This window comes from Aquarana catesbeiana, linkage group LG09 (genome assembly GCF_042186555.1).
Source record: "Aquarana catesbeiana isolate 2022-GZ linkage group LG09, ASM4218655v1, whole genome shotgun sequence".
Lineage (NCBI taxonomy): Eukaryota > Metazoa > Chordata > Amphibia > Anura > Ranidae > Aquarana > Aquarana catesbeiana.
The window spans coordinates 88,096,916-88,113,974 of NC_133332.1; the positions used below are offsets into that span (position 1 = coordinate 88,096,916).

A 17,059-nucleotide genomic window follows, 5' to 3' on the forward strand; every position below is an offset into this window, starting at 1 on the left:
AACACAGGAAACTGTGACAGTTCTCATTCACGGCATACCTTCAATGTAACTGTTTTTGGAAACTGAAGTTGGGGGCTTTAGTCCTTCTTTAGGGCCAGTTCACACCATAGAAAAGCAGTCCAGATGTGTTCCAGATGCTTTTCTATATGCACTTTTTTTTATGCATTTTTTGGTGCGTTTTTGATGCAGTCCAGTGCACATCCCCCCCCCCCACACTTTTTTCTTACCCTTAAATAAGGACATGTGTGTTTCAGTGCATTTGAGGTGCATTTAGGTGTGTTCCAATGCGTTTTACAGTGTTCCAGTACGGTCCCCGGTGCAGGAAAAATGCAGCATGTTCTACTTTTTTTTTCTGGAACTGCAAGCACTGGTGTGAACTATGCCATTGAAAACCATATAACCTACTTTCCAAACATTTTTGATACAGAAAAAAAACACACTGGCATGTGGTGTGAACTGGCCCTTAACCACTTAAGCCCCGGACCATTTGGCTGGCCAAAGACCAGAGCACATTTTGCTATTCCGTACTGCGTTGCTTTAACTGACAATTGCACGGTCGTGCGACGTGGCTCCCAAACAAAATTGACATCCCTTTTTCCCCACAAATAGAGCTTTCGTTTGGTGGTATTTGATCACCTCTGCGGTTTTTAATTTTTGCGCTATAAATAAAAAAAGAGCGACAATTTTGAAAAAAAAACGCATTATTTTTTACTTTTTGCTATAATAAATATCCCCAACAAATATATATAAAAAAATGTTTTTTCCTCAGTTTAGGCCAATACGTATTCTTCTACATATTTTTGGTAAAAAAGAAAAAAAAAAAAAAAAAAAAAAAAAAAAAATCGCAATAAGACTTTATTGATTGGTTTGCGCAAAAGTTAGCGTCTACAAAATAGGGGATGTTTTGTGGCATTTTTATTATTTTTTTTTTTACTAGTAATGGTGGTGATCAGCGTTTTTTTTTTATCATGACTGCGACATTATGGTGGACAGATCAGACACTTTTGGTGCTATTTTGGGACCATTCACATTTATACAGCGATCAGTGCAATTAAAAATGCATTGATTACTGTGTAAATGTGACTGGCAGTGAAGGGGTTAACGAGGAGAGGGCGCTGCAGGGGATAAGTGTGTCCTAAGGAGTGATTCTAACTGTGTGGGGGAGGGGCTATGTGTGACACGACACTGATCACCGCTCCTGATTAAAGGGAGCTGTGATCAGTGTCAGTGTCACTAGGCAGAACGGGGAAATGCTTGTTTACATCAGCATTTCTTCCTCTCCGTGAGACGATCGTGGGTATCCCCGTGGACATCGAGTCCTTGGGACCCACGAGCTCCGTGAGTGTGATCGCAGGGCCCGAACGCGACCACACGGCGGCAAATTTAAAGGGGTGTACCTGTACGCCCATTTGCCTGTTTGTGCCATTCTGCCGACGTATATGTACATGCGGCGGTCAGCAAGTGGTTAAAGTTTAAGTAAACCCATCGATTTAACAGTTTAAAAAAACTGTTACATGTCCGGCACGGGTCGGGAATGTAACTGTCACATTTGTTGTGCTCTCAACCAAACTGTCAAACCATCCAATGGCTGGTGTCATAACTGATCATATGTGCAGCATCATGGCAGTTGAAGATTAAACAGAGGCCAAGATCGTAACTTTCTTGGATGAGTATAATAGGAGGGTTTACTTCCACTTTAACTACTTGTGTCTTCATTACCTGTAGCTCCAGCTAAAATGAATAACTTTTTTGTTTGGTCAAAGCTGGAAAGCTCAATGACCGGGTTTTTTTTTTTTTTATACCTTGAAGATGAGATGCCCATGCTTGAGTTTTTTTTTTCAACTATCAGCCTTTCACAAATGGGTTTCCCTCTCTCTGTTGATCTTTTTTTTTTTACATGGAGAAGTCCCTGAACTAATAATGAAACCTTTCACAACACAAACATGTAGGGAGCAACTTTAGTTCCTTCCTTGTTAGTTGCCTGGCTGATACTTTAGCCCAAAGACTAAAGTATATTTGAATCTTTCAAATAAAAATACACAAAATAATGACTTACTTTACATTTAATTCAGGTTATCTGTTGTTTTGCATCATTTTCTTTTTTATTATTTCAACCTGGTGATGCAGCCAGTTACAAGCTGTATTGGCACTGCAGCGTGACAACACTGCCCTGAGCAGTTCCCCAAGTAAAAGCAGTGTTGTCACCCTAAAAATGGGCGCTCACGCTGGCCAATACAAGCTGATGTGCCGACCCCTTCCTTTTGATTGACAGCTGCCTATGAGACTGTGCACCCACCAACCCACTTGTCAAATTTGAGAAAATAAGGCCTCTTTCACACGGGGCAGATCAGTCATGATCCGCCCCGTGAACATCCGCTTGCTCAGCGGGGATAGCTCCGCCGATCCCCGCTGAGCAGGAAGATGACAGGTGCATCGCTGCACACTGTGCAGCGACGGACCTGTCAGAGCGCCGCTCTCCCCTATGGGGGGATCGGATGATGACGGTCCGTAGTGTCCGTCGTCATCCGATCCAATCCGAAAACGGAGGAAAAAGTAGGTTTTTCCTCCGTTACACTTTTCGGATCGGAGCGGGTCGGATGTCAGCGGACATGTCACCGCTGACATCCGACGCTCCATAGGGATGACTGTATGTCCGTTTTTCATCCGAAAACGGATGGATGAAAAACGGACATACGGATCATCCGTGTGAAAGAGGCCTAAATGTTTTTTACGTGTTGCCCTTCACACAGCATATCTAAAATTATTTAAAAAACAAACAAAAGTGTTTGTTTAGAGCAGGCATTGGGCAAACTGCAATCTACTCTGAACAATTACAAATCAGAAGGAGCTCAATCTGTCCCGACTTGACAAAGAGGGACCCACTGAGTTTCCCCTCATTAACATACAATAAAGTCCAGTTTCTAGATACAGTGCATCCGGAAAGTATTCACAGCGCTTCACTTTTTCCACATTCTGTTTCGTTACAGCCTTATTCCAAAGTGGATTACATTTATTATTTTCCTCAAAATTCTACAAACAATACTATTAATGACAATGTGAAAAAAGTTTGTTTGAAATTTTTGCAAACGTATTAAAAATACAAAACGAAAAAAATCACATGTTCATAAGTATTCACAGTCTTTGAATGGTGAATATTGTTGCGCTGTCAACAATTGTACCAACTTTAAATATGCAATAATAGTAAGTGACAATAATTCCTGTAGTGCAAACAATAGTACAGTGTGTCTCAAGGATGGACACAAATAAATCCACACATCAACTTGAAACAATAACGATATCCGTGGAACAAACATAGAATTCCTTCAAAAGTCATTATTACAGTCTAAAATGAATATTCGTAATGTATGTCTTCACCATTGCTTGTGAATGTCCATAATAATGGGTGACTTCTTCCCTTTCTTCCGTGTCACCTCTGTGCTCTCTAGCCTCTCACCTGAGATATGCTTGGTATACGGCATATAATGTTATCTCTCAGAAGTAATGTAATGTAGTCACCTCTGGGGGTCCTCTGTATACTTTCCCAACGCTCTGCTCTCTGTAATGGTAGTATAGATTCTACAGTGTTCCTATGGGGTCCTTTCCTCTATCCTCCAGGTATGGATGTATGGAAGATAATACTCTCGTAGTGTATTACCATTTAATACCAGTTTATTAGGAAGAAACAGCTAAACCTCACATTAAAAAGCCGAAAACAGGCGAAAATCCACGAGTGCTGAACTCGTATCCTTACTAAAAGTCACTTCCGGTATACCTGCGCTCGCTCCCTGATTCACAACCTTCGCTCAATACTTTGTTGAAGCTCCTTTGGCACCAATTATAGCCTCAAGTCTCTTTGAGTATGATGCTACAAGCTTGGCACACCTATTTTTGGGCAGTTTCTCCCATTCTTTTTTGCAGGGCCTCTCAAGCTCCATCAGGTTGGATGGGGAACATCGGTGCACAGCCATTTTCAGATCCCTCCAGAGATGTTTAATCAGGTTCAGTCTGGGCTCTGGCTGGGCCACTCAAGGACATTCACAGAGTTTTTCTGTAGCTACTCCTTTGTTATCTTGGCTGTGTGATTAGGGTTGTTGTCCTGTCGGAAGATGAACATTTGCCCCAGTCTGAGGACCAGTTTTCATCAAGAATGTCTCTGTACATTGTTGCATTAATATTTCCCTCGATCCTGACTAGTCTCCCAGTTCCTGCAGCTGAAAAACATCCCCACAGCATGATGCTGCCACCACCATGCTTCACTGTAGGGGTGGTATTGACCAGGTGATGAGTGGTGCCTGGTTTCCTCCAGACATGACCCTTGCCATTCAGGCCAAGGAGTTCAATCTTTGTTTCATCAGAACAGAGAATTTTGACTCTCAGACCATTTTCAGGTGATTTTTGGCCAACTCCAGGTAGGCTTTCACGTGCCTTTTACTGAGGAGTGGTTTCCATCTGGCCACTCTACCATAGAGGCCTGATTGGTGGAGTGCTGCAGAGATTGGTTGTTCTTCTGGAAGGTTCTCCTCTCTCCACAGAGAATTGCTGGAGCTCTGTCAGAGTGACCATCAGTTCTTGGTCACCTCCCTGACTAAGGCCCTTCTCCCTCGATCACTTAGTTTGGCCAGGCGGCCCACTCTAGGAAGAGTCCTGGTGGTTCCAGACTTCTTACATTTACGGATGATGGAAGCCACTGTGCTCATTGGGACCTTCAATGCTGCAGAAAATTTTCTGCACCCTTCCCCAGATCTGTGCCTCAATACAATCCTGTCTCAGGGGTCTACAGACAATTCCTTGAACTTCATGGCTTGGTTTGTTCTCTGACATGCAGTGTTAATTGTGGGACCTTATATAGACAGGTGAGAGCCTTTCCAAACCATGTCCAATCAACTGAATTTACCACAAGTGGACTCCAATCAATTTGTAGAAGCATCTCAAGGATGATCAGTGGAAACAGGATGCACCTGAGCTCAATTTTGAGTGATATGGCAAAGGCTGTGAATACTTATGCACATGTGATTTTTTTTCGTTTTTTATTTTTAATAAATTTGCAAAGATTTCAAACAAACTCCTTTCATGTTGTCATTATGGGGTATTGTGTGTAGAATTTTTAGGAAAATAATAAATGTAATCCATTATGGAATAAGGCTGTAACATAAGAAAATGAGGAAAAAGTGAAGCGCTGTGAATACTTTCTGAATGCACCGTAATTAACCCTATGTTAGGTCAGTGTTCAAATCTAGTTTACAACTAAGAATAATGAGATCTGCCAGAACAGTACAGACAAGGTTAATTATGGTAAACATTTACTCCCCAGCCTACTCTGCATAGCAGATGAAAACTTCTGCTTTTGACGTTTTTGGATAGTTTTGGAATTTTTTGGAAAAGAGAAGTAAAAGGTTGACAACATTTTTTTTTTATTTATGCCAGTTGAATGGGAACAATTTGGCTGCAAAAGATGAAATACACTTTAACATTGAATCATTTAGAAAAAAAATCTCAGATGTTTTTATGTTAACAGTGACCTTTGAATGTATAGATTTTATAATGAGGGATTAGCTACACTTTACATACTTTCTTACTGAGTCATCAACCTGGAACAAGTATGCAGATAAGAAGTTCTGATTTTACTTCAACTTTTTTTTCTACATGCTTGGTCCTTAAACTAGTGGGTTTCCATGTTAGCCAGATAACTAATGTAGCAAGGTCTCTGGCCATGTCCAGTCTAATGAAAACTTTACAAGCCAAAGGTAGCTGACATCCTCCTGTATATAGTGGGTTGTAAGGCATATTGGGTGCAAGAGTGACAAAGTTATCGGGCGACAGACACTTCTTGGATGTAATAGAAGGTTTTCTTTTTTTTAACAGTCTTTTTCGTATTTTTGGGGGAAAGAGGGTTAGGGCCAGGACACCCTTAGATAGTTGCAAATTCAATTGACAGACTCCAAGACTTCAATAGGAGGACAGCCATGCAGGGAAAGGCCCCCAGCAAGAAGCCACATCTGCACTTGCAGGAATGCTGTCTCCTATGGTAACAGTCTTTAACAGTTCCTAACTCAAATGTAACAATCCTTTCTGCTTCACTACAACTGCCTCTTGTAGTTCTTCAACACTGAGCTCCCAGTCTCTCACTAGACCCGCTGATTCACTGACTCTGAATCCCTTGAGCTCCTCCAAGGTTTTGCGGTGGTATCTCCTCAAGCATCACCCACGCTTCCCTGCTGGGTCCCTAGCTTGGCACTCCAGATACTTCTCAAGCTTCACCCCTGTTAACCAGCGAGGTCCCTGACTTGACTCACAAGGCTGCTCTGCAAGTGTCTCCTCCGCGGGTTGGGTCCCTGACTTGATCACCACCTGAAGTTTCCCAATTCTCCACTGTGCCCTTTCGGTGAGAATATGATTCCAGTACTTGCTTCAGTTACTCACTGTAGTCCCTGGTAAAGGTGGTTGGCCCCTTTGTGGCGACAGCTTCCCTTCTACCTCCGAACACTGAGGCTCGGTTCACACGGGGGCGACTTGTCAGGCGACCTAGCCGCCTGACAAGTCGCCTCCCGTTCTTTACAATGGAACCGTTCTAATCGGAGCGACGCAAGTCGCTCCGACTTAGAAGAAAGGTTCCTGTACTACTTTGGGGGCGACTTGCATAGACTTCTATACAGAAGTCGTCTTGCAAGTCGCCCCGGCAGTCGTGTGCAGGTCGCCTCGGTGAGGCGACCTGCAAGTCGTGCCGCGTCTAGTGTGAACCGGCACTGACAGGTTCTCCGGCAGACAGAACCGTCACTTCTGGTTGCACTGCAAACTGCTATCCCAACCCTGCGCTGCTCTTTTTTACTTCTGCATAGGCCCTCACACAGCCTAGCAGCCAGATACCCCCGGGATAGGCCCAATCTCCGGCCTAGCAGCCCAGGGCGTACGACACACGTCCACCCAGACAGCCGTCCATGTGGCACAGAACATAGATCAACTGACTCCACCGAATATATAGGTTCTCCCAGCAGGCCAAGGGTTTGAAGAAAACCCCTGCCTATTGGCTGAGATACCCCATATACCCATAACCTGACCTTGGGTTGCCCTTCTCGTATCTAGTACCACCAAGTACCTGGTCACCTAGTGGTAGAAGGGAAAAGTGCAACAAGGCCAAACTTAGGGAGAAATCAATAGATATCTATCAATCAACCAAGATAACTACTCCTGGCAAGTAAATTTGTGGGGAGCTCCCTGACTAAACCCCAGGGTGCTACACTAAGAATTTTCAGAAGGAGGTAACCAATAGAAGCCCCTACCATGAGGCCAGGGGGTGATTCAGCTCACTTGTCTCTACCAGGAAATATAAATTTTGGGTGGACAGACCCTCAAAGATGAGATGATGTGTTATTACTAGAAATATGGAACATACAAGCAAGAAGATTCTTTGGCATTGTGCATAGAGAGTATACGTTTATGGAATGTATGAAGTGTTTCTTTTTGTAAAATGAAAAAACTCAATAAAAAGGAAGTTACAAACAAACTAAAAAAAGAAAAATGAAACTTATTGGGAGGTTTTTAAACATACTGACCAGAGAGGAAGGAGATTTCACTGATAAGCAGCCATTGGCTGGAGAAGTAGTAGTGACAGCGGATGATTCGTGCCCTTCTGTTGGACAGTGGTATGGTGACAGTACGGGCACTGGGGTCCCGAACATCCAGGGCTAGGGAAAGGCTGACAGGATGGAGGTCCCATGGAGTATGTAGGGTGCGCTTGAAGTAACAGTCCACACGGCGGAATATCTGAACTTCTCGTGAACGCATGTTATTACAATGCACCTGATAGGGAACAAAGAGGGAGCACAAAAAAACATTAATGCTGGACGCCAGGTAAACAGCTACATACACAGATGAAATACATGTATGGCACTGTTTTACCTGCCAACGGATTTGTATTTCTGTCCATCCAATCCTGATATTTACACAGTTCTATCACACCACACGGCCCTGTCTGTAGGGCAGCAGACTTCATTTTTCCCTGATGTAATTCAGTAACACTACAGCTGGCCATACACAGAGCACATTTTGTCCAGTTTCTGATGAGCTGGCCAAATTTGGCTCCATAGGTGGCCCTATTGGCTGCCTCATGACTGACATCCCTCGATTGAAAAATCAAAGAAGTTGGCCGTAAAATTGTTGGCCAAACAATGCAGCATCCAATCAGATGCTGGGACTGTTTGGGTATTTTGACAGCTGGCGAAATGTGTCCATCCATGCTGTGTAGCATGAATAAAGGAGTTTTTCAGTTTAGCCTGAACATAAAAAAACTATGCAGTAGTACCTTCGATTACGAGCATAATTCGTTCCAGAAGCATGCTTGTAATCCAAAGCACTCGTATATCAAAGCGAGTTTCCCCATAGGAATCAATGCAAACTCAGATAATTTGTTCCAGTGTCACTGCTAGTGTATGCTAGTGTATGCAGTACCGCATGTGGCCAGAGGTGTCTCTGAGTGTCTCCAAGCGTCTCCGAGCATCACCCGCACCCCCGCACCTCTGACCACATGCGGTACTGCACACCCCAGAGGCTTGAAAAAAACAGTTCATATTGCGAAATGCTCGTAAACCGCCTTACTCGCAATCCGAGGTTTTGGCAATCTTTACAGATCTTCTCACACGCAGCCTGTGACTGGACAGTGAAAGAAGAAGCAAGACTCTGCTCTGTCCAACTATTAGTATTGCAGCACAACTGATTAGCTCCTTGAGCTGTTTCACCCTCTTTAAATCTAAGCTCTGCTGTACAGAGGACTGCAGGAGGCGGATACCTAGTCAAATTCAGGTATGTACACAGCTTGTTTTTAAAGAAAAAAAAAAAATTGTGTCTCGTATATCTTTTATAGGTCATTAGCTATAGAAGATATAGTAAAGAAAATATGGAAAGCAATTTCTTTTTTACATAAACTTTTTGATTAAAAGAGAAGAATGTTTTGGTTTTTTGTTGAAATCATACTTACCTAGATGGATGCAGCATCGCCCCGAAGCTGTATCTGTCCCCCACCGGCTCTAACACTGAGAACAGAGCGCACAAACACCGCCCATCACTTGGTTCTCACAGTTCCTTGAGCAGAGAGCTGGTGACTGTCAGTCACCAGCTCTCTGATCTGCCCGCCTGTGCTCACTGGAGCGCTGGGCAGTGGAGGGGTTGGGAGCGGCATGCTCAGGCAGGGCCGGGTGCCAGTCCAGGCATGTGGGCGGATCCTGACCGTAAGGTTGCGATCTTTCTCGAGCCTGAATTGGCTCTGTGATGTCAGCCGACAGCGGACTTCAGCCCACTGTCTGCCAAAAATGGGTCACAGGAGTGCAGAACAAACTGCATTACTGTGATCCAATTGAAAAGTACAGCCAAATGAGCTTTGTCAGTACTTCTCCTTTAAGTATGAGTAGAATGACATCCATGACATATACCACAAGTCAAGAAAATAGGATAAGTATATTGCGCACTTGTAACCCTCATTGGTCTTGTGTATCACACAAACGGACAGGTAGATTATGTATACTGATTCACATTTAATAGTATGCATTGTATGATAACCATTGTTTGTATTGTTGTGGGAAGGGGGCTGGTAGGGTATATATTGAACAAAGTCGAATTTTTAATTTCAACTTTTGTATTCTAACTTGCTTGGTAAGCTAAATTTTATTTTCTATAGAAATGTGCAAGTCCTCCACCTACTGGTGTCTGAATGTTGACAGTTCAATCAGCATTCTTGCTAAATGACACCCATGAAAAAAAAATACAGAATGAAAATGCTCAACCAAAACCTCTAGTTTTGGATAGAGTGGTGATAGGTCCAATCTCTGTATTTTATGTTTTTTTTTTTCACTGCAAGAACAAGAAAAACGAACTGCCACTGTTAAAACTTTGTGAAGCATATAAATTACTGATAAACTGCAATATGATACAGCTGATAATCTAGCCCAAACAATACTGTAAATAGGATCAGAGGTAGAAAAAAGGCCTCTGATTAAGCTAATTTGTTAGAGCATAGATACAGACATATATTTTCTAAAAATGAACATGCTAAATATACATATACCACATCCCCCCCCCCCCCCCCCCACCAAATAAATAAATAAATTGCATGGGGAAATATAAGCAGCAGGGAGCCTACAGACAATACAAGTGGCTAGACTGCATTTTTGGCACAGGTTCCACAGTACAGGCCCCTGATAAAGTTTAATTTCCTGTTAGCTACAGTGTCTTGAAAAAGTATTCATACCCCTTGAAATTTTCCACATTCTGTCATGTTACAACCAAAAACTTAAATGTATTTTTTTCGGACTTTATGTGATAGACCAACACAAAGTGGCACATAATTTTGAAGTGGAAGGAAAATGATAAAATGGTTTTCACATTTTTTTACAAATAAATATGTGAAAAGTGTGGCGTGCTCAGCCCCCCTGAGTCAATACTTTGTAGAACCACCTTTTGCTGCAATTACAGCTGCAAGTCTTTTTGGGGATGTCTCTACCAGCTTTGCACATCTAGAGAGTGAGATTTTTGTCCATTCTTCTTTGCAAAATAGCTCAAGCTCTGTCAGATTGGATGGAGAGTGTCTGTGAACAGAAATTTTCAATTCTTGCCACAGAATCACAATTGGATTTAGGTCTGGACTGGGCCATTCTAACAAATGAATATGCTTTGATCTAAACCATTCCATTGTAGCTCTGGCTGTATGTTTAGGGTCGTAGTAGGGCTGGAAGCTGAACCTCCGCCCCAGTGTCAAGTCTTTTGCAGACTCTAACAGGTTTTCTTCTAAGATTGCCCTGTATTTGGCTCCATCCATCTTCCCATCAACTCTGACCATCTTCCCTGTCCCTGCTAAAGAAAAGCATCCCCACAACATGATGCTACCACCCCCATGTTTCATGGTGGGGATGCTTTGTTCAGGGTGATGTGTAGAGGTAGTTTTCCTACATAGTGCTTTGCTTTTAGGCCAAAAAGTTCAATTTTGGTCTCATCTGACCAGAGCACCTTCTTCCACGTTTGCTGTGTCCCCCACATGGCTTCTCACAAACTGCAAACGGGACTTCTTATGGTTTTCTTTCAACAGTGGCTTTCTTCTTTTTTTTTTTTTTTTTTTTGGTGCACCGGTCCTGGAGGTACTGCAATACCAGGTCGATGCTTACAGTGGACGTGGACACAGCAAGCTCTTCTTCCATCTCCCTGTTCTAAAAATCCATTTAATATATGGTCCCCAGATTGGGGACGTATCAGATATTAAACTGATAAGAACAGATACTACACTTGATCTTAGCCAAAAGGCTGAGAAGCGATCAGTGGCTTTCTTCTTGCCACTCTTCCATAAAGACCAGATTTTGAAGTGCACGACTAATAGTTGTCCTGTGGACAGATTTTCCCACCTGAGCTGTGGATCTCTGCAGCTCCTCCAGGTTTACCATGGGCCTCTTGGCTGCTTCTCTGATTAATGCTCTCCTTGCCAGGCCTATCGGTTTAGGTAGACGGCAATGTCTTGGTAGGTTTGCAGTTGTGCCATACTCTTTCCATTTTCAAATGATGGATTGAACAGTGCTCCGTGAGCTGTTCAAAGCTTGGGTTATTTTTTTTTATAACATAACCCGGCTTTAAACTCCTCCACAACTTTATCCCTGGCTTGTCTGGTGTGTTCCTTGGCCTTCATGATGCTGTTTGTTCACTAAGGTTCTCTAACAAACCTCTGGGGGCTTCACAGAACAGCTGTATTTATACTGAGATTAAAATACACACAGGTGGACGCTATCTACTAATTAGGTGACCCCTGAAGGCCATTGGTTTCACTAGATTTTAGTTCGGGGTATCAGAGTAAAGGAGGCTGAATACAAATGCACGCAACACTTTTCACAGATTTATTTGGAAAAAATTTGAACCTTATTTACCATTTTCCTTCCACTTTACAATTATGTGCCACTTTGTGTTGGTGTATCACATACAATCCCAATAAAATACATCTACGTTTTTGGTTGTAACATGACAAAATGTGGAAAATTTCAAGGGGTATGAATACTTTTTCAAGGCACTGTATATATATATTTTTATGGCTGAAGCTTAGATACATAATATCTAATATTCTGGAATGGGCACACTTACTCTCATATATGTAAAAGCTCGTAAGGCATCAAAATCAAACTCCATTTCAAGGTACCCAGTTGAAAAGCTTGCATTATTCCAGCCAACATAGTCATATCCAGGCCAGACACCTTGTTCCTTGTGCTGGAGAAAGTCATCTGCCCCAATTACACCATCAGTCAGCTGCCCCAGACCTCCATAGTGCAGCCTATAGGATAGGAGAAAGAACAGAATTATGATAAACGATAATGCCTTGCCTGTTCATGCATGCATTTAAGATCAGTGGTGGTCAACTGGTGGTATAGGTGATATAATGCACCTCAACTGACAGCAGCACACCACAATCATACACATCCTCCATGCACACCACTAAGACACAGGGGGAAGAGGAGAGGATGAAATCTCCAATCCGGATTGGGTCTGGGACTTGAACTGCACACAGTCAATGTGTGATAATTAGATCACTCTTGGGAAATAATGCAGATGGTCACATAAGAGTCATTCCCATAGATATCCCCCTCAAACCGGAAGTGTCAACAATTGTAGAGCGGGTGTCACTGAAAGGTAAAAGCCTAGGTGGATCCTTGCAATTGGGTCAGCCGCACTCATGTGCTGTAATGGGCTGGAACTGCATTAGGAGTCAATAGCTGTATGCAGTAAAGTCCTCCCCGGGAAGATAAGGTGCCACAGCAACCCGCTGTCTCCTAGTACGGGGAATGTGCGAAAATCCTTTGTAAGATACATCTACTGAAGAATCGTAAACTACTGTATATAGTCTGTGTTATTGGCAGCCAGTGAAGAGACTTGCAGAGGAGAAGAACTTGAGGAGCAAGAAAATTGCTGAATGACCCAAGCAACAGAGATTAGGATAGACTGGAGCAATGCCAGTTTGTTATATGATAAAACAGAACGCAGAACTGGCTAACACTCACTGTTCATTGGCACACCAGAGACTCACAAGGATTTATAAATATAGGAGCTAAGAATAAAATGAAAAGAATGAAATCTTGGCACAATAGTGCAAGCATTTACCCTCCAACAGTGAATCCATCATATGTTGAGTCATTAAGATTTACTAACATCGAAGGAAGTTGCATGACATTTCCAGGTGGAGAGGTATAGGAACGAAGACCATCTGGAAGAAGAAGAAGTAAATTCCAAGTGGGTAAACAATGATAAACTGAACTGGGATTAATTTAAAGACAAAATTCATATAATTCACAGATCGCACAAATAACAAAACAAGAAATGGAAAAGATAGTAGCTGGTGACATTCATCTGGACTTGTTTTGAAGTTTTGAAGGCACTTAACCACGAATAAGTATTGAATAGTGGAGCACGGCACACATGGTGGATTTGAGATTGGGATTTAAAGAGGCACGCACGTTTCAGGCTCACTGTTTGTGAGTAGTTTTTTATAAAAAGTTTTTGCATAAAGGTTTTAAGGTATCACACTGTGTATTGTTTTCCTTTTTGGGAGCTCCTAATATCTATTTGGAAGTGTGAGGAGAGGATTTCTCCCAGGAAGGATATAACACACAGCAATAGGAGAAGAAGATTCAACAGGTTTATGAAAGGCTTACAATATTGGTTGGAAGGTAAGAATATATATAAAGGATCACATATATATAAAGGATTACAAAGTAAAATTAAATGTGAGCACATTACAGTGGAACCTCGGATTGCAAGTAACGCGGTTTATGAGCATTTCGCAATACGAGCTGTTTTTAAAACAAAATCCTGACACACTTTGCGAGCGTTGTCTCGCAAGATGAGCAGGATTCAAGCCTCTGTGTTGTGCAGTACCGTATTTGGCCAGAGGTGCGGGGGCACCGGTGGCGCTCGAAGACACTCGGAAACACTTTGTTCCCGAGTGTCTCCAAGCTTCTCCGAGTGTTTGAGTGTCTCCGGCGCCCCCGCACCTCTGGCCACATGCAGTATTGCACAGACAAACAGTGGCCGTGGAACGGATTATCTGAGTTTCTATTATTTCCTATGGGAAAATTTGCTTTGATATACGAGTGCTTTGGATTACAAGCATTCTTCTGGAACAAATTCTGCTCGTAATCCAAGGTATTACTGTATATGATTTTTGAGTATTGCACATGTGGAGCATACTGTACTATATAGTCTCCTCTCTCTTTTTCTTATGAGATTTTTTTTCGGATTTCCATCAAAGACTCAAGAAAAAAGAGACGGTTTTCATAACAGATGCACTTTATTGAACACAAAAACACTAAAGAATCCTCTGAGAGGACATTTTAAAGGACATTGACTTTTTAGTGCTGATTTTGAGATTGGTGTTTTACCACTAATCCCAGTGACTTCCTCAGTTTTCATAAGTGTTGGGAACATACCAATTAAATTATGTTCCTAATAATAATTTGAACTAAAGAACCCACTTGGAAGAGTGATAAAACATATTTAACATTATGAAATACCGTATATACTTGAGTATAAGCCGACCCGAATATAAGCCGAGGCACCTAATTTTACCACAAAAAAACAAAAAAACTGGGAAAACGTATTGACTCGAGTATAAGCCTAGGGTGGGAAATGCAGCAGCTACTGGTAAACAATGCCCATCTGTAGCCTCACTGTGCCCATCTGCAGCCTCACTGTCCCCACCTGTATCATCAGTGCCCATCTGCAGCCTCACTGTGCCCATCTGCAGCCTCATTGTGCCCATCTGTACCTTTGATTACAAACAGCGGGTGTCTCCCGCTATGTCATGCAACTGCAGTCTTAACTGTTCGGCGGCCGTCCACTGTAACAAAGCCCCGCCTCCTCCTTGTCCGTGATAGACAGAACACTTATTCAGTTTCCCAGCATTGCATCAGTGTTCAGTGTTCCGTCTATCACGGACGAGGAGGAGGCAGGTCTTTGTTACAGTGGACGGCCACTGAACAGTTAAGACTGCATGACACAGCGGGAGACCCTCGCTCAAGTATAAGCCGAGGGGGGCTTCTTGAGCATAAAAAATGTGCTGAAAAAAATCGGCCTATACTCGAGTATATACGGTAAGTCCAGTTAAATGCCAATAATGACTACTAACTATTAAATGACTTTGATCAATAAAAACTTTCAGAGACGAAAAAAATAAACATTTTTTGCATATAACAGCAAATTACGTGTTAGTTTATACTAGCCTATGTGCCCTAAAAACCAATCAACTGGAATCTGACTGATTACAGGTACCAGTCTGTCATCCTTTTTCCCATATTTTATATTTGAGGGTCCAAATCACCAAGATGGCTAAGAGTAGTACATCACAAAAAGACTCACCTTGCCAGACGCAACCATAAAGTTCAACTCTCAGGCAAACACTCATGACTCGGTCAGCCATTGGATAGAAACGAACATAGCGGGCTATTAGTGGAGGCCCCAGGTCCTTTAAAACTAGATCAGCTGTGTTTTCATTACCAACTATGACCTGCAGAGAGGAGAAGACATACACAGTGAGCCTTGTGACTTATGAGGTGAAATCTCTAAACAGGTCTTAACCCCCCCTCACCACCACCTCCACAGTGATTGCAAGACAGTATCGAAGTCCCTGAAGGATTTTTCAGTGATGGCTGCAAAAAGAGGAGTATAATTTAATGACTGGGGGTGCAGTCAAGATCTCCAGCGGGAAGTCCTCACCATTAGAGTTCCTAAAAATGATGGTAAGCCAAAATCCCCTACCTTAACCAAAATATCAGTATTTCCTAAGTAAGAAACACTGTGTACTGAAATTGTCAGAGAGTTCCTAAAAGAATACATGTCTGTTTTATCTATGGGTGTACTTCAGCTCCTCTCTTGCTTTTTTCTTTAAACATGATGCAAGAATTAAAGGAAGTCTAATTGGTCAACAGAGACAAGTCCATTTTCCAATATATTTATACCCCATCAATTATAATCTTACCTCATTTCCCCAGCGGTCTTGCCACTGGGCCCATTTGTAACCATCTCGACTGTAGCGCAGCTGGTAATGTCGGACAAATTCCTTGCCAAGCCCGCCGCCATCACGGCCCTGTGTACCAACAAGGGTCAGGAAAAACAGCTTCCTCAGATCTATCTGCAGATACTCTTCATTATTTGGATAGACAGGTCCTGCTGGGCACCATGCTCCATCACCATCGTTACTTTCTATCCTGTGTCACACAGGAGACATATTGAAAAAAAATAAACTTGAGTCACAGGTAAAAAAAATAAATTATAAAAAAAAAAAAACAACATAAGCAGACACATAAAATATTAAGTTCTTTCCAAACAAGGCCAAAACATTATTTCAGTTCTAGACAGACTTGGCTATCCATTAATGCCTTGGGGAGATTTCACCTTAATAATCTCTGGTAATAAGACAGAATATGAGAGAAGAAATTTTCACTGGGATATGAAGACAGTAATATTAGCCTGCCAAGGGTTCTAAACTTTTCTAATTTTACTGAAAAAAACGTGTCTTGCTGCAATTTGGTCCCCAATGGGGCATTTTCTCATTATTTTGTGTTCTGATATTATCTTTATTAGCCACATATGCCTATTCTGTGCTTTCTGATTTAGTTTCACCTTTTCACTGGGGAAGGGGGGCAGGAGCTTAAGTGAAGCTCTGATAAGTGCCACCCCCTTGTCCAAAGGTCTTTACTGCCCGGCAAGGGTACTCCCACTGGACAGGGGAATGAGTTGTTTAACATTACATCAAAGAAAGTCGGGCACTGGTAACAAAGAGGAACTAAATCAAGAGAAGTGGCTTTTCATTTTTACAGCTAAGGTACAGTTTCAATTTAAAAATCAGAATCACCCACTGAACTAGCTGGGTGTAGAGTTCTGGTGCCCCACTTGCCACCCAAGAGCCACATGCAGACCTTTTGGAACTTGTTTTGTGGCTCTTGGACCTCAGCAGTCAGTAGTGCGAGCATTGATTTGTAAAGGGATAACCAGGATCTCTGCTAGCCTCAAGTAATACATCCACGTGTTCACAATCTCTAATCGTCAC

General features: G+C 42.4%; 1 protein-coding gene and 1 non-coding gene across 4 annotated transcripts in view; both read right to left on the reverse strand.

Moving 5' to 3' along the window:
• Positions 1-17,059, reverse strand: part of DDR1 (discoidin domain receptor tyrosine kinase 1) — a 129,399-nt gene that overhangs the window by 31,696 nt on the left and 80,644 nt on the right. For all 3 annotated transcript variants that reach the window (XM_073598918.1, XM_073598916.1, XM_073598917.1), the window contains exons 4-8: positions 15,989-16,217; positions 15,370-15,517; positions 13,117-13,219; positions 12,106-12,292; positions 7,551-7,797 (exon numbers count right to left, since the gene is read on the reverse strand). In XM_073598918.1, coding sequence (XP_073455019.1) covers positions 7,551-7,797; positions 12,106-12,292; positions 13,117-13,219; positions 15,370-15,517; positions 15,989-16,217 — 914 coding nt within the window. The remainder of the gene's footprint in view (positions 1-7,550; positions 7,798-12,105; positions 12,293-13,116; positions 13,220-15,369; positions 15,518-15,988; positions 16,218-17,059) is intronic.
• Positions 11,099-11,295, reverse strand: LOC141109190 (U2 spliceosomal RNA). The gene has a single exon (XR_012236177.1). It is a non-coding gene; the product is annotated as a U2 spliceosomal RNA (small nuclear RNA).